The sequence below is a fragment of the Leptonychotes weddellii genome, chromosome 4 (assembly GCF_054177405.1).
Source record: "Leptonychotes weddellii isolate Sample4059 chromosome 4, ASM5417740v2, whole genome shotgun sequence".
In the NCBI taxonomy this organism is placed as follows: Eukaryota; Metazoa; Chordata; class Mammalia; order Carnivora; family Phocidae; genus Leptonychotes; species Leptonychotes weddellii.
The window spans coordinates 112,528,061-112,551,145 of NC_138372.1; the positions used below are offsets into that span (position 1 = coordinate 112,528,061).

The following is a 23,085-nucleotide window of genomic DNA, read 5'->3' on the forward strand; positions in this document are numbered from 1 at the left end:
AATGAAAATATCAGGATATAAAATAATATACAAGAGTACTTACAAAAAACCTATAGCTAATGGGGCGCCTGGGTGGCTCAGTCATTAAGCGTCTGCCTTCGGCTCAGGTCATGATCCCAGGGTCCTGGGATCGAGCCCCACATTGGGCTCCCAGCTCTGTGGGAAGCCTGCTTCTCCCTCTCCCACTCCCCCTGCTGTGTTCCTGCTCTTGCTGTCTCTCTCTCTGTCAAATAAATAAATAAAATCTTTAAAAAAAACAAAACAAAAAAAACCTATAGCTAATGCCAAACTTAGTGATGAAAAACTGAATGCTTTCCCCCAAGATTTGGAACAAGGCAAGAATGTCTATTGTCACCATTTCAACTGTGCAGTAATGTCCCAGTCAGAGCAATAGGCAAGAAAAAGAAATAAAAGGCATGCACACCAGAAAGGAAGAAATAAAATTATTCTTATTCACAGATGACATGATTGTGTAAGTAAAAAAATCCCAAGAAATCCAAAGAAAAATTCTTAGAACACATAAATGCAGTTAGCAAAGTTTTAACACACAAAAACCAAATTTCTATATACTAACAATGAATGACTGGAAATCAAAATTTTGAAAACGATACTATTTATAATAGCTCCCGCCAAAATGAAATTCTTAAGTATAAACCTAGCAAAACATGAAAGAAATTAAAGAACTAAAGAATAGGAGACACATACGTTCATGGATTGGAAGTCTCAAAATAATAAAGATGTCAATCCTCCCCAAAATGATCTACAGATTTAACTTACTGCCAATCACAATGCCAGCAAAATTTTCAGTAGATAGATAAGGAGATTCTGAAGTTTACAAGGAAAATCAATGTAACTAGATAAAATAATTCTGATTAAAAAAATAAAGTGGGAAGAAATACAATCTCCAATTTCAAGGCTTTAAAGTTACAATAATCAAAATGATGTGATTATTAGAGAAGGGACAGACACAGAGACCAATAAACAAGTTAGAGTCCAGATACAGAGCCATAGAAACACAGCAAATTGATTTCTGACAAAGATGCAAAGACAATTCAATGAAGAAAGGAAAATCTTTTCTACAAACCATGTTGGAACAATGAGACATTAAAAAAATTAATAAATTAGACTTTTAAAAAAAGATTTTATTTATTTGACACACGGAGACAGAGAGCGAGCGAGCACACAAGCAGGGGGAGTGGCAGGCAGAAGGAGAGGGAAAAGCAGGGAGCCTGATGCAGGGCTCCATCCCAGGACCCTGGGATCATGACCTGAGCCGAAGGCAGTCACGTAACTGACTGAGCCATCCAGGCGCCCCTAATAAATTGGATTTAACAAAAAATAAAGCCTTGTTTTGTGAAAGGCCTGTTTAGAAAATGAAAAGGTAGGCTACAGAAGTTACTTGCAAGTCACATATCTGACAATGGACTTCTGTGTGTGTATATATATGCATTTTTAAATAAATGAAATATATATAAATACACACACATACACACACTCTTAAAACTCAACAGTAAAACAACCAAATCAAAAAATGAGCAAAAGACTTAAGACACTTCACCAAAAGGATATAACATGGCAAATAAGTACATGAAAAGATGTTCAATAACAGCAGCCATTAAGAAAATGAAATGAGAACCATAAGGAGATACTACTACACACCTATTAAAATAGTTTAAAAATAGTTGAAATATAGACACCAACAAGAGCTAGTGAAAATATGGAGCAACTGGAACTCTCCAACAGTGATGATGAAAATGTGAAATGGTACAGCCACTCTGGAAAACAGTTTGGAAGTTTCTTATAAAGTTAAACATATACTTACCATATGACCCAGCAGCCCCACTCCTGGGTACCTACCCTAGAGAAATGAAAACTTATGTTCAAATAAAAATCTATACATGAATATTTAGAGCAGCTCTAGTCATACTAACAAAAACTGGAAACAACTCAATGTCCTTTGTCAATGGTTGACAGATAAACTGTAGTACATGGATATAATGGACTATTACTGAGCAATAAAAAGGAACAGACTTTTAATACATGAGCAACTTGGATGAATCTCAAAGACATGCTGAATGAAAAAAGCCAAACTCAAAGCTTACATACTATATGATCTGATATATGTGACATTCTCAAAAAGACAAAATTATAGTGATATAGAACAGAGCAGTGATTGTCAGGGATTAGAAATGGGGAGAAGTTTGTGACTACAAGGAAGTAACAAGAGTTTTTTTGGGATGCTATAACTATTTGATATCTTAATCGTGGTAGAGCTTACATAAATCTTCACATGTGTTAAAATTCTTGTAACTGTACACACACACAACAAACTCAGTTTTACTTATATTAATGTAAAATACAAAATTAAAGAGCAAAATAAGATGCTCAGGCCCATGCCCAGACTTAGCAAACAGGATCGCCAGTATTGTGATGCAGCTGATTTCATTTTTAAGACACTTCACAGGTGCTCTTGGTCTATAGCCAAGGATGAGAACAGTTGTAATTCCTTGAATCTGATTTCTCCATTCCTTCTGTTACATCTTTAGGTCAGGCTCTTATCTCTCATCAGGCCTACTGATTCCTCATCTCTCTTCTTGAGCCCTACTACATTAGTGCCAGAGTGACCGTTGGCAGGATAAATTTCAAGCTCTTCAGCACAAGACCCTCCAAGATTTGACCCCTTCAACTACTCTCATCTCTCTGCATGCCCTTCCTTGTATTCCACACTCCAATATTAAAAGAACACTCTAAATCCGCGGAAGTGACCTGCTATTTCATACCTCCAGGCTTTTTGCTCAAACTACATTCTCTGCCTGGAATTCTACCCCCACCATGAATTTGCCTGGCAGGTACCTTTTAAAACTGGTTCAGTTACATGTTTTATGTCACTCCCAACTAAAAATCTTTCAGTAGTTTTCTGTTCACGCTTACCATCACCTATAATACTGCCCACAGCCTCATCTCCTACCATTCCTGCCTCACACTTAAGACTCTTAACATGCCAAGTTTCTGGGTAACTCTCCCAAACTTCGTGTTTTTTCAGCTACTCATGCCTTAGCTAATGATACTCCTCCTTCCCAAGAATAGTTTTCACTCACCCATTTTTTTCCTAACACATATTCATCCTTCTAGAATAAATAGCTGTCATCTCTAAGAAGTCTCCCCCTGCACTTCCAGGCTAAGAGAATTACACTTATTTCCATAGCCTCTCTGGTTATCATTAACAACACCTATCTTCTTATATTGAAATTACTTCATGTGTTCATCTCCCTCAATTTGCTCCTTAACAGCAAAAGCCATCCTTTAGATCTTTATATTACTCAGGCTTAGCATAAAATCTGGAACAAACAGGTCCTTAACAAATGTTTCCTGAAGAAATAAATAAATGAGAGCAGTTTACTGGGTAATTTAATATACATCTCCTTTTCCCAAAAGGACTGAAGTGGCTAACTATATGCTGATAATACCTAAACCTCTATCTACAGCTCAGTTCTCTCTCTCCTCAGCTTTTGTCATTATAAACAACTGTCAACTAAGCATCTTTATTTAGATGTCCCACATATACCTTGAAATCAATTTAACCAAAACTGAATCCATATTCTTCCTCAACTCCTTCTCTTAAATGTGGTCATTTCCTTGGTAAATGGATCCAATAGCCCAAAATCACATTAAAAACCTCAATCATCCTAAATGCCTTCCTTTCCCTCACTTCTCACACCCAGTTGTGAAGTCCTGCTGATTTACTGAGATCTAAGCTCTCCATATGGGCCCCAAGCTCATGCCCCTGCTTCTTCAAATCTGGACTCCACCAACATTTCTCCAAAGAAGACATACAAATGGCCAAGAGACACAAGAAAAAAGGCTCAACATCACTCAACATTGGGAAAATACAAATCAAAACCACCATGAGCTAACACCTCACAATGGTCAGAATGGCTAAAATTAACAAGTCAGGAAACAACAAATGCTGGAGAGGATATGGAGAAAGGGGAACCTTCTTACGCGGCTGGTGGGAATGCCAACTGGTGCTGCCACTCCAGAGAACAGTATGGAGTTTCCTCAAAAAAGTTAAAATAGAACTACCCTATGAGCCAGCAACTGCACTACCCAAAGGGACACCTGCGCCCCAATGTTTATAGCAGCAATGTCTGCAATAGCCAAACTATGGGAAAAGCCTAGATGTCCCTCAACAGATGAACAGATAAAGAAAATGTGGTATATGTGTACAATGGAATATTACTCAGCCATCAAAAAAATGAAATCCTTACCATTTGCAACCGTGAATGGAACTACAGGGTATTACGCTAAATGAAATAAGTCAATCAGAGAAAGACAAATACCATATGATTTCACTCATATGTGGAATTTAAGAAACAAAACAGAGGATCACAGGAGAAGGGAGGGAAAAATAAGATGAAATCAGAAAGGGAAATAAACCATAAGAGACTATCAATCTCAGGAAACAAACTGAGGGTTGGTGGAGAGGAGGTAGGTGGGGGGATGGGGTAACTGGGTGATGGGCAATAAGGAGGACACAGGATGTAATGAGCACTGGGTGTTATATGCAACCAATGAACCCCTAACTCTAGCTCTGAAACTAACAATGTACTATGTGTTAATTAATTGAATTTATTTTTTAAAAGATTTTATTTATTGAATTTAAATAAAATTAAATATATATGTTTTACACACACACACACACACACACACAATGGTCTTACTGCCTACAGCTCTGAACCCTAGCAATTTATTTTTCATAATGCCAATAGTGATCTTTCTGAACTGCAACACCATCACTTCACTCCTTTACTTGGCACTCTACAGTCTATTTAAGAAAAAGTCTAAACTCCTTAGCATGGTATAAAAGATCTTCTTCTGCCCCCTGCTGTCTTCCCCAGACTCCTTTCTCTCCTTATCCACTCTATCAAACTACACCCTACAGTCACACTGAACTTCCTGCATTTCCCAAGGGATAGCCATACTAAGTCATACATCTATGCTCAAGCAACTCATTCTGTCTATACTGTTCTTCCACAGTACAGTCATCCAGTGATCTTGCAAGCCTGAGGTCTAAAGTAGATTCCACTATAAAGCTGTACCTGATACATGGTCTCACAAAACCACTACTTTTGGAAAGAACTGATCAATTCTTCCTTTGGGTTTCCATCAATTGTATATATGTCTACATTAGCAGCATTGATGGGTTTCCATCAATTTTATGTGTCTACAATAGCACATATGTATCACCTATAACATCTGTTTATTACAATCTATTTCAGACAAGAACACTAAAAGCTGCTTGAAGGCAAGGGCCATACATGACCTCTAGCATCCACAGTATCTAATAAAATTATAAGACACACTGAAGGTGTTCAATAAACGTTTATTAATGCAGGTTAATAACCCTGGCTTTTAACCATGTGGCAAAATCCACAGTTCACAATGACAAATTTTAATACACAAAACATTAGGTAGTCCCAAACAGCCACATAGGCAAAATCCACTAATTTACCTTTTTAACAGAAAATACCTAATAATTAGCATTTTCCCCCAAACACACAAAACAAGCTATCACCAACAAATATTTTAAATAGTATATGTTGATCCTACGTGCAGCAAAGTAAAGCTTGTTTTTAATACTTTCTCACTTCACCATTCTGCACCTTTCTATCTATTCTTTCTTACCCACAACCTCATGCTATGTGTAGGTTATGTAAAGATGCTTGTTTCAGGCCTGTCCCAGTTCTGTAATGTCCCATGTTCCAAAATTAATCCATTCTCTCTCCTTTTTCAGTCAAATCTCTCACTCTCTCAATAGGCAAAACTCAAGTTGATGGTGAAGCCAAGAAAACATTTCCTAGAAATCTAAGGACAGCACCAACAAATGAATAACTAATATGTTTAATATTCCCAAACATTATCTGCAAATAAATGCAATTAAATTATAATTATAAATGCAAATAAATACTGAATTGGTATAATATGAGAGAAGATTTTTGAGGAGAAATTTACCAGTGGGTGAAGAAGAGAAAGAACACAGAAGTTATCAGCTCAAGACTAACCAAGTTGTACTGCATTACAATGGAATGAACACAAATTCTGTCTCACTGCTTTCAGGCGAGCATTTATCAATATAAGAGAATAACAACATCTACAACTAACAGTGTTATTTTGTGACTCAACTGGAGTAGGAAGAAATAAATGACATATTCTATGTATAGTTGATTCTTGAACAACAGGGGTTTAAAATGCCCAGGCCCACTTAATACTGGTTTTATTTTTTGTTGAGAATTGACAGCAAAAGCCACAAAAGCATTTATTTACAATTGCCCACCCCAGTCTCCACAGGACTGAATGGAAGACAACTGGCACACAGGTCATGCCCCTTGCCCTCTAAGTACTAAAGGGAGGCCTGCTCAGACAGTGAGCAGCCACCAGTCTCTCCCCCGTGGCCCAGGACCAGGCAGAGCTGTGAGCTGCCCTGAGTGCTGAGCTGGGTCAAGCACCCATGGCTGGCAGGCAAGAGGCCATGCTGAAGCAGAAAAACACACCTAGAGGGCAGGGTGGGCGCTGCTCTGGGAGCCCTTCTCCTCCCAGTGGACTGCAGGCCAGAATAGCTGGAGCCTTTGGGGCCCCTCCCAGGCAGGCCAGCTACCCCATCCCCCAACCTCCCAGTGGGCACACTCATGCATGGCTAGCAGCAACCAATGGCCACAGGCCAGTGATAGACCTCCAGGCCGACGGGCCTGTACTGTGATAGACCTCCAGGCCAGTGTTGCTGCCTGAGGCCAGGCCAGCGTCTGCCCCTGCTGAGCCAAGTCTACCAGCCTCTGGTGCATTGCCAACTCTGTGCCAGACCCACCCCTGTGGCCCCTGGACCTCCTATAGGCAGATTTTTTTTTCCCCCCAGAAAATGTAAGTACAGTACTTTAATGTATTTTCTCTAATGCATTTCTCAACATTTTCTTTTTTCTAGCTTACTTTATCATAAGAAAACAGTATGATACATTTAACACACAAAATATGTGTTAGTCAACTGTTTATGCTATCAGTAAGGCTTCCAGCCAACAGTAAGCTATTAGTAAAGTTTCTGGAGAGTTTGGACTGTGCAGGGGTGTCAGTGTCCCCATTTCCCACCTTGTTCAAAGGTCAGCTGTAATTGAAAAGAACTTGGTATCCAACTCCAGAAAAGATGCAGACCCAAGAATTTGCAAGACTAAGTCTATACCAGTTAACACTAATACCAGTTAACACTAATGGACTTTTTTATAAACATCAAGAAACCTCTATTCTTCAATCCATTTTCATACCTTTACTAAATGGGTTGAGAAGGCTACAATGGCTACATACATGGAGAGGAGATTTTCTAAAGCCTGTAAACTTTTCTTGGCTTAGGGTTTATCTGAGGTGAAAACTAAGGCTTCCTTTGTGTTTTCAAAGATATAGCAACCAAAGGAGTTTTCTAAGACTTTTTAATTCTCATATGATACTTAGATAACCAGAGACATAAATTTTAAGTAGTGCCTAGTCAAAAGTCTGTTTGAGACCAGTTATTCTCCCTCCATTCTGAGCAATCAAAATGAGAAAGAGCATGATGGTATTACCTGAAAAAATTTCTTTCTTATTGTCAGAAGCCTATAAGTGATGAAGCCTAGGGTACAATCCAGTTTTAACTGATAACTAGGTATCTCTAAGCAATACCAAAGACACATTTAAACTGTCCCTGTGTTTACTACCAGGCTGACATGGTGGTAAATAAATGTGATTATCATTCATTAGTTAGCTTTGATATCCTCCACCTTCTTTCTTGGTTTTATTTTTTACTTCAATATGAAGGCCACTACTTATCTTTGTGGGGTTTTTTTTTTTTCTTTCTCCTCCCTTTCTCTACATTTAAATACCACAGGCTTGGAGAGGAAAACAGTATTTTTGCATTATATAAAAGTTCCTTAGAGGCATATAGACTCTTCAATGACATATACTTCTCTAACAACTTATAGATACATCGTAGTTCTACTGCAAAACAGGACAATGAAACACGTCTCTCAATATATTTGTCAAAATTTCCTTATATTTGCAACACTTTTTCATGTATACCTATATATACTTGTTCAAAGTAAATACTATTATATAATTATATAACAGATTATATAGCTTTTATATATTTCCACTCATTTATCTTTCTATATCAATGAATATATTTCCAGCATGTCACTATTCAGTGCTTTGCAGTATTCCAAATACCATTATTTATTTAACCCATCCCATATTGTTGACAACTTATTTTCAACTTTTAGTAATCAAAGAGCACAATGATGGATAAATTTGTACAGGTATCTTCACAACGTATCTGATTATTTTCTTTTTTTAAAAAAGATTTTATTTATTTGAGAGAGAGAGAGAGAGCACAAGCAGGGGAAGAGGCAGAGGGAGAGGGAGAAGCAGACTCCCCAATGAGCTGGGAGCCTGACATGGGGCTTGATCCCAGTACCTGGTGATCATGACCTGAGCCGAAGGCAGACGCTTAACCATCTGAGCCACCCAGGTGCCCCTATTTTCTAACAATTTTCAGATGTTATTTGAAGGGAAGAAAAATATTTGAAGTAAAAGGGATGAGAGAAAGGAGTGGATAGATGAAGGAGACGGAAAGGAGAGGAAAGAAAGGGAAGAAGGAAAAACAAGTCAGAAGCAGGATAAGGCACAGATCTAAAAAAAAAAAAAAGTGAAACAGTATATTTGACTTTATTAGAGTTGCTGTTTTATCATTTTCAGCAAATTAGTATTACTTAGGTTTACCTAGGGTAAAACTCTTCCTTGCAATCTTACAATTCCTTCTTTGGAAGCTTCCAATTCCTTCTTTGGAAGCTTATTTTCTCTGCCTATCTAGGGTTATGGGATAAATTTATGGAATTTATTTTTTATCCTTAATTTTAAAGAATATCTGTAGATTGAAACTTGTAAGAATCTCTTTAAGTTTTTTTCTTCCTAGAATATGGTAGTTTGCACGCACAGGTGTTTTTTGGGGGCAGCCATTTCAATATGTCTCCGATTATTACTTTGTTCACAATTTCAAATTAATCTTTTTTTCATTTAGGAAAAAAGAATTATCCCTATGTTAGACAGCTTTGTTAGATACCTAGGATATCTCTCATCCTTTTAGCTTCTTCTCATTCCTTCCAGATCTAGACACAGATTGCCATTAATCTGGCTTTTCCACAATGTAGTGAATTTTCTTCCATTTCCACAATTTAGTGGTCATTTGGGAAGTCACATCAAGGGATATTAACCAGGTGCCTGGTTCACTTTCTGATGATTTTTAAATTGCCTCAATTTCTCTAAAATATGTTTTTATGAATCCAGAATGGATTAATATATCAATGCTCATAAGATTCTGAGGTTTGAAAAGGAAGAGGAAGAGAGATAAGGAAGATCAGGTAGGAAATGAACGTAAAAGGAGTAGTTCCAAAAAAAGGAACTGAAATATTGTGATAATTTTTTAAGTGAAAATTTCAGGATAAAAGTTTAAAAAATAAACATGGAAAACTGAGGAAAAGCAAACATTCTTGACATTTAATTTCCAAACTTAAAGATATTTTTATTTTCTTACACATCTCCTGGAAAGCCAAATTATTAACCATGACTATCCTAGACAAAATAATTGGGGACATTAATGAATCAACAAAAACTTTACACTAAGAAATTTTAGTCAAGCAAACTAATGACAGATCTTAATTACACAGAATAGCATTAGGCATGCATGAGTGGCAATCAAAGTTTCTTATTTGCTAGCCAAAGATCATATAACTTCAATAAATGTTAAAGATAGAAAGCTTCAATGAGCATTTTCAAAAGCATTTTATCACATCCTGTTCCATCAGTCATTCTCAATTTAAATTAGCATAGTGCCTAACATGGTATCTGATTGATGAGCCCTCAATGCCACTTATTTGTTTGTATTTTTTGTAAGTCATATTCAATGAGACCAAATTGGTAGAAACCATTTAGGAGGGGGTGTTAAAAAAATTCAAGGGATATTCAATTTAAGAATTAAAACTGCTCAGTAAAAAATCATAAATATGACTTTAATTTAGTAATAAAACAGAAAAAGACTAACTTTTCCTAAAGACATTTTTCATTCAAACAAAGAAAAACCAACCAACCAAAAATAATTACAATGATGATAATTTTAATGCCTAACTTTCTTATAGGGAAATCAGATTTTGGCATATTAATCAGTTAAGTGTGCTTTTTGAAATGTAAAAGAAAATTATAAACTGAAAAAATATTTGTTCTATTTCAAAAGGAATATAACTCAATGAATATATGATCACATAAGAAGTTTAAAATACCATACTTTGCCATATTCATTGACTTTTTAAGGGAAGTGTGTGCTACGTATTAATCAAAAAAGGTACCTTTCCTCCTAATTTGCCATTCAAGAGTCTTCTCCAATAGCCACAGAAATGGGGGTTGGGGTGAGAACAAAGAGAATAAAGTAACTTTCACTCTGTATATACAAACACAGAGATTCATCATTGCATTTATAACAACAAATACATTCTGATTAAGTTTAATTTCTGTCCATGTATCTTGTAGCAAAAACAGTTACATTTTTATAGTATTCACTATAAAACATCTGTTCTCTATTCATAATAAAATCCCTATTCTGGACACTGATACATTATTTTAAAGCTTAATTATTAAGCCTCAATTGTTAATTTAATTATTAACTGGTATCAAACACACTTTTTTTTTTTTACACTTTACTTTTATTCACTATTAGAAGATGCATGTGGTTCCATTTTCATTTCTAAATACAGAACAATCACATTAGAAATTAAACATAAGCTTTGGCTTGTCAATGCATTAAACACATTCTCAATTACTATGTAAGAATTAAAATTTAGGGCGCCTGGGTGGCTCAGTCGATTGAGCGACTGCCTTCGGCTCAGGTCATGATCCTGGGATCCTGGGATCGAGTCCCACATCGGGCTCCCTGCTCTGCGGGGGGAGCCTGCTTCTCCCTCTCCCACTCCCCCTGCTTGTGTTCCCTCTCTCGCTGTGTCTCTCTCTGTCAAATAAATAAATAAAATCTTAAAAAAAAAAAAGAATTAAAATTTAGGGAATAAAGCATGAGAACCCAACAAAATAGGTAAAATAATCAACTTCTTTCCAACTATAACGCTTTTTATCTTATATATAAAAATATAAGGTAAGAAAGGCTAAGCATTATATTAATAAGACGCTAAAAGTAAGCATTAAAGAACAGAAAATAAAATACTAAAATTTGGGGGGGAAGCAACATTATAAAAAAATAAATAAGAAACGAGGACTAATCAATCTTATCAGATACCATGTTAGGTACAATGCTAACAAAAATTGAGAATCATCAATAATGTAAGAAGTAATAAAACGCTTTTTAACTTAACGGTTTTTAACGCCTGACTATCAATTCAAAGGGAGAAAATGAATCTATTAAATACCTCCTATTATACCCTAATTCAAGAAAATAAGCACCAAAAAAGTCAAAATCTATAGAAAACAAAAGCATACACATTCTGATTATAAAGGGGAGTTTTAGGTCTTTGTTTTTTACTTTTAGAACAGAAAAAAAAAATTGCAAAGGAAAGATGAAAAGGAATGGTTACATAAAAATAGGTCAAAACCAATAAATCTAAAGAGAATGAATACTCTGTCTTCCTCAGCAGATGGCTGTATACTTGCACCTAGCACACGCAGAGGACATTTATGACAATTCTACCTAAGGAACAAGAGCCATAAATGACCACACTCTAACCCAGTGAACTCAATCTTAGTGTTTACTGTAAATAATTCTGCATACATAACATTCAATGAATTTTGCAGGGATTAATAAAAATATATATATAAGAAAAGTCTGGGGACGCCTGGGTGGCTCAGTTGTTAAGCATCTGCCTTCGGCTCAGGTCATGATCCCAGGGTCCTGGGATCGAGCCCCACATCGGGCTCCCTGCTCTGTGGGAAGCCTGCTTCTCCCTCTTCTACTCCCCCTGCTTGTGTTCCCCCTCTCGCTGTGTCTCTCTCTGTCAAATAAATAAATAAAATCTTAAAAAATAAAAAAGAAAGAAAAGTCTGTGTAGCAGAATTTAAGTGTAAACGTCCCTAAACTCAAAAAACACTTTACAACAGGACACAGGGGTGCCTGGGTGGCTCAGTGGGTTAAGTGTCTGCCTTCAGCTCAGGTTATGATCTCGGGGTCCTGGGATCGAGCCCAGAGTCCGGCTCCCTACTCAGCAGGGAGCCTGCTTCTCCCTCTCCTCCCCAGTCGTGCTATCTCTGTCTCTCTCTCAAATAAATAAATAAAACCTTAAAAACAACCACACACACACACACACAAAAACGAGGACACATTATTAAAATGCTTGGTAGGAAGACAAAATACATACATAGAAAATGCCCATGAAATGATGATGAGAAGCTATACAATTGAAAATAATGACAATTACACAGTAATTATATTCATTTATTTAAGTTTTATTTACTTTAGAGAGAAATCAAGTGCACGCCGGGTGGGGGTGGGAGAGAGGGAGAAAGAGAATTTCAAGCAGACTCCTGTTGAGCACAGAGCCCCACACAGGGCTGGATCTCACAACCCTGAGATCATGACCTGAGCTGAAATCAAGAGTTGGACACTTAACCAACTGAGCCACCCAGGCACCCCACAATAATTATATACTTATGAAAGCCACTGAGTTTATGGAGACTCATTTGACTGTTTCAACACATATATGTTGAATGGGAGCACATATATCTATAAATAGAAGCTCAAATCAAACTGGATCTGAAAAGTTAGGATAAAGAGAACTTTTATTAGTTTTCTAGGGCTGCGTTAACAAATTACCACAAACTTGGTGACTTAAAACAACAGAAATTTGTTCTCAGTTCTGGAGCCCAGATATCTGACTTATACTATCTTTGAAGGCTCCAGGAAGAATCTTTCTTGCTTCTAGCTTCTGGTGACTACAGGCATTCCTTGGCTTATTTATGGCAGCATAACTCCATAAACATAAACAAGCAATTATTTTGAGGTAACAAGGCTTACTTCCTATAACATTTTAATAAGATTTTGTTTTTATTTCAATTCTTAAAATGATTTGAAAATGCTGTAAAATATTAAGATAAAAAATAAGAATATTTTTAAAAAACGAGGCACTAAGATACCATAATAGATTGCCAGAATCCTTGGAAATGTCACAGGACAGTTTAATTTTCCAAATGGCTTAAATTTTTAAAATTTTGTTTAAAATCTTATACACAGAAATACACATGAATCTGGCTGACTTAAGCAAAACACAAAATAAAATGTTTTTTTTTGTATGACAGACTCAGAGATACCATTATTAAAATATAGTAGTACATAAATACCTTTAAATACCTTTGAGAGTCACTGAAACGTAGAGAGCAGTATTTTTCTGTACTGCAGTTAGATAGTTGTTTCTTTATGTATTTTGCCCTTTCTCTTTCTTAACAGTAACTCTCTTTCCATGGAGGCCCTTCTTTCCCTTTCTGTAATTTGTTAATTGTAAACAAAGATTTGTGGGTAAGGGTGCAGATCAGGTCTGCCACATTAGGCCAAAAAGACTCACTCATATTCTAATTCTACCAAACACAAGCTCTAAACCTCAGTTTCTTCAATTGCAAACTGCAGATAATAATAGCACCTAAACATATAGGGTGGTCTGGAGGACAAACTGAGATAAAGACAATAAAGTAATTGGCACAGAACTTGGCATACAGTAAACGATAAATGTAAGCTATTTCTTTTTCCTTCTTCCTATTGCCTTAGAAATTAACAAGCTCAATTTCTGAAGACTACATCTGTGTGTGTGTGGTGTGTTGTCAGAATAAAGTGTGGAAAAAATACCTCAAAAAGTTAATATTGTATTTCAAAGAAATAACACTTCATATCAACTTAGATGGCTAAAATAAAAAAGACAGTAATAATCTTTGGCTGGCAAGGACGTATGAGAAACCCTCCTACGTTGCTGATGGGGAAATAAAAGGGTGCAGCTACTCTGGAGAACAACTTAGTTTCTTACAAAGTTAAACACAGATTTATCATATGACACAACAATTCTACTCCTAGGTACTAACTATACAAAAGAAAAATTTAGGTCCACATAAAGACTTACACACAAATATTCACAGCAGCATTATTCATTCAACCCAATGTCCACCAACTAGTGAATAAACAAAATGTGGTGCATCCACACTCTGGAATACTATGCATTAATAAAAAGAAATAAAATATTAATATGTGCTACAACATGAATGAACCTCAAACATATTATGCTGAAAGAAGCCAGACACAAAAGACCATATCTATATGATGATACTTACAAGAAATATACAGAAAAGGCTAATCTAGACACAGAAAGCAGATTAGTGGATACCTAGAGCTGTGGGTGATACCAGGGATTAACTGTAAATAGGCACTAGGGATCTTACTGGGGTAATGGAAGTGTTCTGAAACTGGATTATGGTTACGGCTGCACAACTCAATGAATTTAGTAAAAATCATTACATTTAAAATGGGCAGAATTTGGGGGCACCTGACTGGCTTAGTTGGAAGAGCATGTAACTCTTGATCTTGGTTTGGGCCCCGTGTTCAGTGTAGATAGATTAAATAATTTTTTTTTAATGGGCAGATTTTATACTATGTAAATTATACCTCAACAAAGTTGTTTTTTATAAAGTTAGCAATGGCTATCTTCACCTAACAGTATCATGGGTGATTTTTTCCCCAGTTTTACTTCCGAAAATGGTTTGAAGAAAAGGTTTATTTAAAACAAACAAAAAGGGGCTCCTGGGTGGCTCCGTTGTTAAGCGTCTGCCTTCAGCTCAGGTCATGATCCCAGGGATCGAGCCCCACCTCGGGCTCCCTGCTCAGTGGGAAGCCTGCTTCTCCTTCTCCCACTCCCCCTGCTTGTGTTCCTGCTCTCGCTCTCTGTCAAATAAATAAATAAAATCTTTAAAAATAAATAAATAAAACAAACAAAAAGAGTAAACTGCCAAATGTATTGGACTTATGTATAATTAAAAGTAAACAGAGTAAAAAAAACAAAAGTAAACAGAGTAAAGACATTGGGATTCTCCTCTGAAAAAAGTACTTGGCCTTCATGATACCTACTTTCTCTGCTTATATTTTTATTGATTATTTCATTCCTTAGCAAGGTTCTAGATAGAGTTATTAAACAGCTGATTAAGTGATTAAAAGTTGAGAGAAAAATATTAAATGCCCCATGTGAATTTTTCTAAAGATACTGCCAGAGGTAATAATACTGTGATATGAAATATTTTATAGATTGTTTTTCACAATCTTTCCTGGATGATAAGATAACACAGGCTATACAGACCTATGTAGTTATCAAGTCTAAATTTAAGCAAAACAAAACTACTAAAAGAACACAAACTTTTTAAATACTTGGTCTCAGCACCCTTTTTTAAAGAACTTTTTCAAGCGACTCACTCACACACACTAAAGCTTCAGAATAACTACCTCCTAGATTTATGGAACATAAATCAGCCAAAGACTGCATCTGACTGTTTCAACACATACATGGTATACTCTATAAATGGAAGCTCAAATCAAACTGGGTCTGAAAAGTTAGGATAAAGAGAACTTTATTAGTTTTCTAGGGCTGCATTAACAAATTACCACCAGCTTGGTGACTTAAAACAACAGAAATTTGTTCTCACAGTTCTGGAGCCCAGATATCTGACCTATACTACCTCTGAAGGCTCCAGGAAAGAATCCTTCTTGCCTCTTCCTAGCTTCTGGTGACTACAGGTGTTCCTTGGCTTATTTATGGCAGCATAACTCCAATTTCTACCACCATTTTCACATGGCCTTCTTTCTTCATGTGTCTACCTGTCCCTTCCTCCACTTACAAGGACACTAGTCACTGGATTTAGGACCCACCCTAAATCCAAGATGATTTTATCTGGAGATCCTCAACTAATTAAATCTGCAAAGATCCTATCCCAAAAAGGGACTAAGCCAGTTGTTTATTAACTACGTGACAGTTCGTTCTCTTAGGGGAAAAACCTCATCGAAAAAACCTAACAACTCAAATTTAAAACTGTTTTGTACATTCTCAGTTGGAAATATCCTATCATTTTAATTGTGTCCTTTCTCAGTAGAAAGTATCCTATTATATAATCGGGAAATTCTATCATTAAAAAATTATAAAATACATATAAAGGGTTGGATGAAAATGTTTTACTGTAACAACTTATTTCCCAAAGGTTATTTCTCTCCTGGTGTTCCTCATCATGGTGAATGCCTTCTCTAACAACCCTATAGCTCTGGCTACTAGACTGCTGTCATATACAAGCAACCCATCACCAAATCCTATGGACTCCTTTAAAATATATTCCAAATGCAACCAATTCTCACTCCCCCCTCCCCCCACGAGCGTAGTGTAAATCACTACCAGTGAGCCCTTTAACATGTAAATCTGCTATATCACTCTCTTACACAAAACTCTCCAGTGGCTTCCATCACAGATACAATAAAATCCAAAGCTGCTCTCCTCTCCCATTCCTCTCCAGCTCTTACTCTCCCTCAACCACATAAACCTTTCAACCTGGAAAGCACCAACCATACACCTGTCTTACTGTTACCTCTATTTGTTTCATCCAGGTGTCTAAAAGGCTGAATCTCTCTCTTCTGTCACTTCTCTGCTGAAATGTCACCTCATAGAAAGGCCTTTCCTAACAACCCTATCTAAAATTGCACTCCTGGGTCATTCTCCCTTTATCCTTCTGAACTACTGATTCTGAAAATAACAATCTGACAATCCATGTTAGTTTTTTACTGTTAGCCTCAATGAACTAGAAAGTAAGTTCCATGAAAGCATGTTTGGTTCAGTGCGGAATGCTCAGCACTGGAATAATATCTGGCACACGCTAGCTCAACTAATAACTAAATGAAGAACATACCTAACTTTGAATGACAATAATTTTTTCATGTATTTTCCCTTTTCAAATATCCCCTCCTCAACTTTGTAAGGAATATTATGACAAATATTTCCCCAAATTATTTCCCATTCACAATACATTTTTATTCTGCTTTGAAAAAACAATTACCAACAGACGTTTCTCTGCAAGTTAAGTATTATCAGGAGAGACAACCAGTTGCTTGCCATTAGATGAGATGAGAAACAAAGAGCTAGTAAGCAAACAGTCCTGTTTTCTGATACCATTCTTCCTGACTGCTCCTTGTTTCTGACTTTCTTCTTCCTTCATTGTCAACAGAATTGCTTTCCCAAAACACAATGACAAATCTGAAGAATGGTCTCATCTATACGTAGAGCTATTATATCTACTGTATTATAGCTCTACCTTATCAGTAATTAGGGCCTTTCTTTCCCTTGAATAGTGTCCTAAAGTAAATTCCAAGGAACAATGTTTCACAGAGGTGTTAAGAGACACTGAAAAGGGTCAAATAAATTAAGAAAAACTTCAATAAGCAAAATAGAGCAGATATCTTTCTTAGGAGACTTTTCAGAATCTCAACTACGTTAATGTGCATTGTAAATCTTCACAATGAAAAGAATATACACTGAAACCCAAACTTATTTTTTCAACTCAAACTTAACAGAATCTTTCATCAATCATTTCATTTCATTACTCTTTTTTCCTAGCTATCTCAAAAATTCTGGCAGCCTGACTTACTGAAAACACCTTTTACCTTAGATATCGAGGAAGGTTTAAAAGGAGATTCGCTAATGGATTTAAATTATAATTAAAATGTTCACTGCAGGATATTATTTGGGAATAAATCACTTTTTTTCATAAAAGGTGAAGAGTAGCAAAAATTGATATTACCAAAAGTAGCATAAAATTGAGGTCAATAGCACTCAAGTAATTCCCCTCCACCCACATAACCCTTTTTATAACACTGCTAACCAAAATAAGGGTGGGACTGGAGGTACAGAAAGAAGTTCTGTAATTGTTTAGACTATTATATTTACATTTCTGGGGTAACTATAATTACGGGTTTAACAGACTCAAAAAAACTAAATCAAGTAGGATCATTTTAGGATATGATAAACAACATAATTCATACGCTGTCTGATGCAAAAATTATTTCCCTCACAAGTCCTCTTTTTCTCTATCATTCTCCCATGTCTCAAGGGATTCCACCCTTATGAATGCCCCTGCATGCCTCCTTTGCCTCTAAAACCTTCTTGTGGTCACCCTTTTCACTCCAATTCCCTATCAGTGCCAGCTTCCAACCTTGGACTAGTTCATCCTAACATCTACAGAATATCTTTGTCAATATCTGATGTTTAAACAGAACTCGAACTAGTCACAGCCCTAACATCAAAGAAACTCCTGAAACTTAGAGGCCTGACTAGAATATGGCCCAAATGCACTCTCCCCCATGAGACAAACAATGCTACCTTCAAGTCCGATCCTGCAACAATCCTAAATTCTTTGAAACTAAAAATAGCTCAGCTGTTGTCTCATCTGCCAGCAGATGGCCAGACTATTTTTAATTCAGGATTCTAGAGAGCAGGAATGGATCAAGCTAAGCTAGGGCAGCCTAGAAGCCCTCTGCTGAGTTGTCTTAGCTGCAGAGAGCTGTAGTGGGGCAGGTACCAAGAGAGGGCAACCTGGAGCTGTTCTTGGGCCTCTGCGCCTCACAGGGATTGTTAACAATGTAGATGTGAAGGTTTTTTGTTTTTTTTCTAACCATTCTTTACTTCAAAATAAAGTCTGAAATGTAAGATAATTTGATAATCATTTAAAAAATCTGCATACCCTTTAAAGTTTTCATTATTTTTCTTTTTGTGAATGCAATAAAATGAAATTTCCTGTGTGTAGTATCTTTGCAGATGAATTTTGTTTTTAATAAAGTAAATCTCCACTAATCTTGATAAGGTGTGCTAAAAGTTTTACTTTAACCAAAAAAATACCATTTTCTTAAGAATATATGATGAACATAATTTCATCAGTATTATTTACAGAAAAACTATAACTGGCCATTGTTAAAAGGTAACGGAATTTTGAATACCAGTGCTCTGAAATCTCCTCACATGCCAATAAAATGATTTTAAAACACAAAAGGATTAAAAGTCTGACATACTATATACTTTCCTGTTTATTGTCTGTCTCCCTTCAGCTCCTCGGTAGGTGCTCAATAAATATTTGGGGGTGAGGAGGAGGAAGAATGCAGGCAGGTGTATTTAGAAGAGTTATTTAGGAAATACATTTAGAAGGATTATAGCACTCACTTCTATGCTTCTACCATCCAACTCCTACCCACTCACAACCTCATCTAGATCAGGGATGACCAAACCAGTCCATTCCCCTTTACCTTCCCATTCCTGCTTGATGGCCACAGATTATCAAGAGACCAAAGTGGGTCTGCAGTCTCAATAACAAGGAGCAAAGAGGAGATTTATTACAATAGTTTCCAGGGACAATACATATTTGAAGACACCATCTTACTGTAAAACATTACACTTTCTGTAAAAATGAAAGGGGTTATCCCTACCAATTTATGTTTGTGATAATGTAGATGGATGAATAGAAGGAAAGAAACAAAGTTCATCCATCAGGGATCCACTACCTTGAGAATGCTCAATGAGATTTTGCAGGAGACTAAATGTAACTTTTATAAAATGTGAGAAAAAGCCTTATACATCTTTAGAAAACTATTGCGTTGCCTAGCCCCTGCCTGGGTAGTCACATTCCTCATAATTAGTTTCTGCTAGCTATATGGAAGAGGAAGGCAAAAAAGTAAAACCAGCAAAATCTGCAATAGACAATTCCTAGTACACCTAACACACACTAACAAGTAGCTCCTACATCTAGATATGGCAAGGACCAAACCATAAGCCCTCTAAAGATGCCACTAAAGAAGGGCAGGAATACTCAGTGCACAAGTTAACCAAACTGTGTTCGTGCTCATGGCACATTAGAGGGAATGTAACCTTACGATAATTAAAACTGGGATTTAAACCCAAGATCCCAGATTCTCCTTCCACAGAACTCTCCACTAAAACACACTCAACTTATATTGGCATTCTGGAGAGGAAAAAAAAAAATGTATACAAAATACACTCCATTTCGTCAGTCTAATACTTATTATTTAGTATACTAAAAATATAATTAACATGGAAAATCTGGTTTCAACTAAAATTTTAGTTTGAATCTCCTAAGTTCTTTAACCTGCAAGCACATAATCCTTTTAAAAACTCAAAATCATTTCTTCCCTCATCCCACCCCAATTTAATAATTACTCCTTTCAGGACCTAGATAAATTCAATTTTTATCACTATACAAGGTCTTCTCATCCACCTAGAACAGTCTTTCATTAGCTACAAGGATAGAAAAGATGAACTTCTGATTCACGAAGGGTCAAAAACTAAACTTAAACCCACTATACCACAGATTCAAAAAATATTTTAATGAAATTTCTTCAGTAATGTTTTTCATAACATTGTCTTAAAATACCTAAAAAAGAAAGAAAAACAGTATAGCTTATTGTAGCAAGTATAAAAAAATTATTTTAGGGGCGCCTGGGTGGCTCAGTCCTTAAGCGCCTGCCTTCAGCTGGGGTCATGATCCCAGGGTCCTGGGATAGAGCCCCACATTGGGCTCCCCGCTTGGAGGGAAGCCTGCTTCTCCCTCTCCCACTCCTCCTGCTTGTGTTCCCTTTCTCGCTGTGTCTCTCTCTCTCTGTCAAATAAATAAAATCTTAAAAAAAAAAAAAAAAGTACTCTGTTTTAATAATTAAAAGGTCTTTCCTGTCTTCACCCTTTAACACACATTTAAGTTATTCTGGATTTTTCCCCCTTCAAGAACACTTTTTTTCCAAAGCCCATTTAACAAACTTGATTTTCCTGTCAATTTGATATAGTCTATTTCCACTGCTATAAAATAAAAACAGAAGCATTAGGAATTCATCTTTGTGTTAAATGTCCTGGTCTTTCCTTAAACGATTTCATCTTTGATGGATGCAATAGATCTATGAGTGTTCCCCCTTTAACAATTCCTCATCTGCTTGTCCTCACTATAGGTATTGTTTGGATTTACCATGCACTAGATCTCCTCCGTCTGAACTATAAATCAGAATTCAAGCTTGAGAGCAGCTGTCACTGTCCAGACATGTGGCTGGTGGGTGCCATTGTCTTTTCCATCTTCCCCATTTCAAACCCTCCCTTCCTTGTCACTAAAGCCGGCATATTTAAAGGTCCTTCCCTTCCTGGCTTTTATATGGCCACCCCCACCCCTTAACCTCTGGTCTTGTTCTTCCAGGTCAGCCCAGTCACATAACAACATCACTCTGTCTTTCCTGTGGCGGAGGCGGAGAGATGTCAGAATGGGCTACACCTCTTGCAGACCCCTTGTCAAGACTGTCAACAAGGGAACAACTTTGGCCTATCTTCCCAAAGTACCACGCCAAACGACAAAGTTATCAAAATTACGATACGGAACCCTTCCCACGGCCAATCTTGACAAATCAGCTCTCCTCAATTTCCAAGCTAATAAACAACAGTTCATCTTCTGCTCATCACAAAGGGTGCTAGCCTGTCCGCACGGCACGGTCCACCAACAAAATCTCATACTCTCAAGTCGATTCCAAGCCCTGCCGCGTTCCCCGAGCCTAGCTTACTGCCCTTCCTCCTCCACCCTGCCTCTGCCCCACATCCAGCCGAGTTACAGTCAACTCCAGCCGGGGAGCAAAGAGCTTCGCGAGGGCTCCCTGAGGTCAGTGGCGCCGGCCTAGGGCAGCCCCAGACGACCCCACCTCCCGCGGCGCCTGCCGCGCCGCCCGCCCGCTCCCCCCCCCCCCACGCCGGGCCTCCTCCCCGCTCACCTAACGCCACCTCGCACGCTTTGCGCAGCTGGGAGTGATGCGCCTTCTTCACTTCCTTGTCGGCCAAAATCTTCTCCAGGGCCCGGGTCAGGAACATGTTCTTCGTCTTCTTCCCCTCATACATGGACGCAGAGAAGGAGGCGGCGGCTCGTCCGACCCGCGGCTCCCGGCGGCTGGAGGGGAGGAGGAGGAGGTGGAGGAAGAGAAGAGAGAAAGGAGAGGGGGTGGAAGTGGGGGAGAGGAGGCGTGGAGGGCAGCGACCGGATCACGAAGGGACGGGCGAGTGGGAGCAGCCGCGGTGAGGGCGAGGGGCGAGGAGGTCTTCACCAGCCCTTGAGAGGCCGCCCCTTGAGGGCCGCGCCCGTGGGACCGCCGCTTCTCCCGGCCTGGGGTCGCTTCCCGGCCACCCCCCTCACTCGCCCCTCCGGCCCAGGGGCGGCGAGGGAGCCCAGCCCGGGCGGCCGTCTGCCGGGAGCCGAGGGACAAGGCGGCGGCGGCGGCTCAGAAGCCCGGAGAAAGCACGGCTGCCCTGACTACTGTGGGAATTAGCACCCGCCGCGGCCGCGGACTGGCCTCCATCACCGCCGACCTGCCCCGGCCGCCATGTTGGGAGGAAACGACGCGTCACGCAGCGGCCGAACGGCTGCAGAGGAGGAAGCGGCGGCGGCGGCGGCGCTCCCTGCCCAGAGCTGCCGCGGCGCGGGGAGGCTGGGGGCGGAGGGCGGCGCGGGAGGAGAGGCCCGATCCGCAGCGCTACGGTGGCCCGGCGGGGCCTTACCGCCTCCTGCGTTCGCCTGCAGGGCGGCGTGGGGCGTGGCGGGCGTCCTGCGGCGCCGGGCACCTCGGGGCGGCTTCGCTGCGGGGCGGAGGACCCCCGGTATCCTTACTCCCACCCGGTGAAAAGGACTCCAGGCTACGCTGCTTCCACTTCTCCGACTTCCTGACGATCCCGTTAGTGGAAGTGCAGTCCCTTCCGCTCCAGGGGTCGCGGCTACATCCGCATCGCCCATTCTCAGCCGCACAGTGTTTCCACGGGCCGCGCTCGACTCTTAAATTTCCTTACTAGATGTGCGAAACTGCTGTCCAGGGCCGTGCCCTCGGAATACCTCAAGGAGGAGTCTCTCTTAGGAAGAGTAAACTAAAACCAATTTGACACGGATTCAGGCATGTTTCACTTTTTTTTTTTTAAATCTCTGTAGGATTAATCGGTA

At 38.7% G+C, this 23,085-nt stretch overlaps 1 protein-coding gene across 2 annotated transcripts in view; it reads right to left on the reverse strand.

Annotated features, from left to right (window-relative positions):
- ARFGEF1 (ARF guanine nucleotide exchange factor 1) overlaps nucleotides 1–22,558 on the reverse strand; it is a 144,837-nt gene extending 122,279 nt beyond the window's left edge. The window contains exon 1 of one of the 2 annotated variants that reach the window (XM_081816075.1): nucleotides 21,875–22,558. In XM_081816075.1, coding sequence (XP_081672201.1) covers nucleotides 21,875–21,998 — 124 coding nt within the window. In that variant the 5' untranslated portion in view covers nucleotides 21,999–22,558. The remainder of the gene's footprint in view (nucleotides 1–21,874) is intronic. The other variant, XM_081816076.1, reaches the window with a different exon arrangement.
- Between the last annotated feature and the right edge of the window lie 527 nt (nucleotides 22,559–23,085).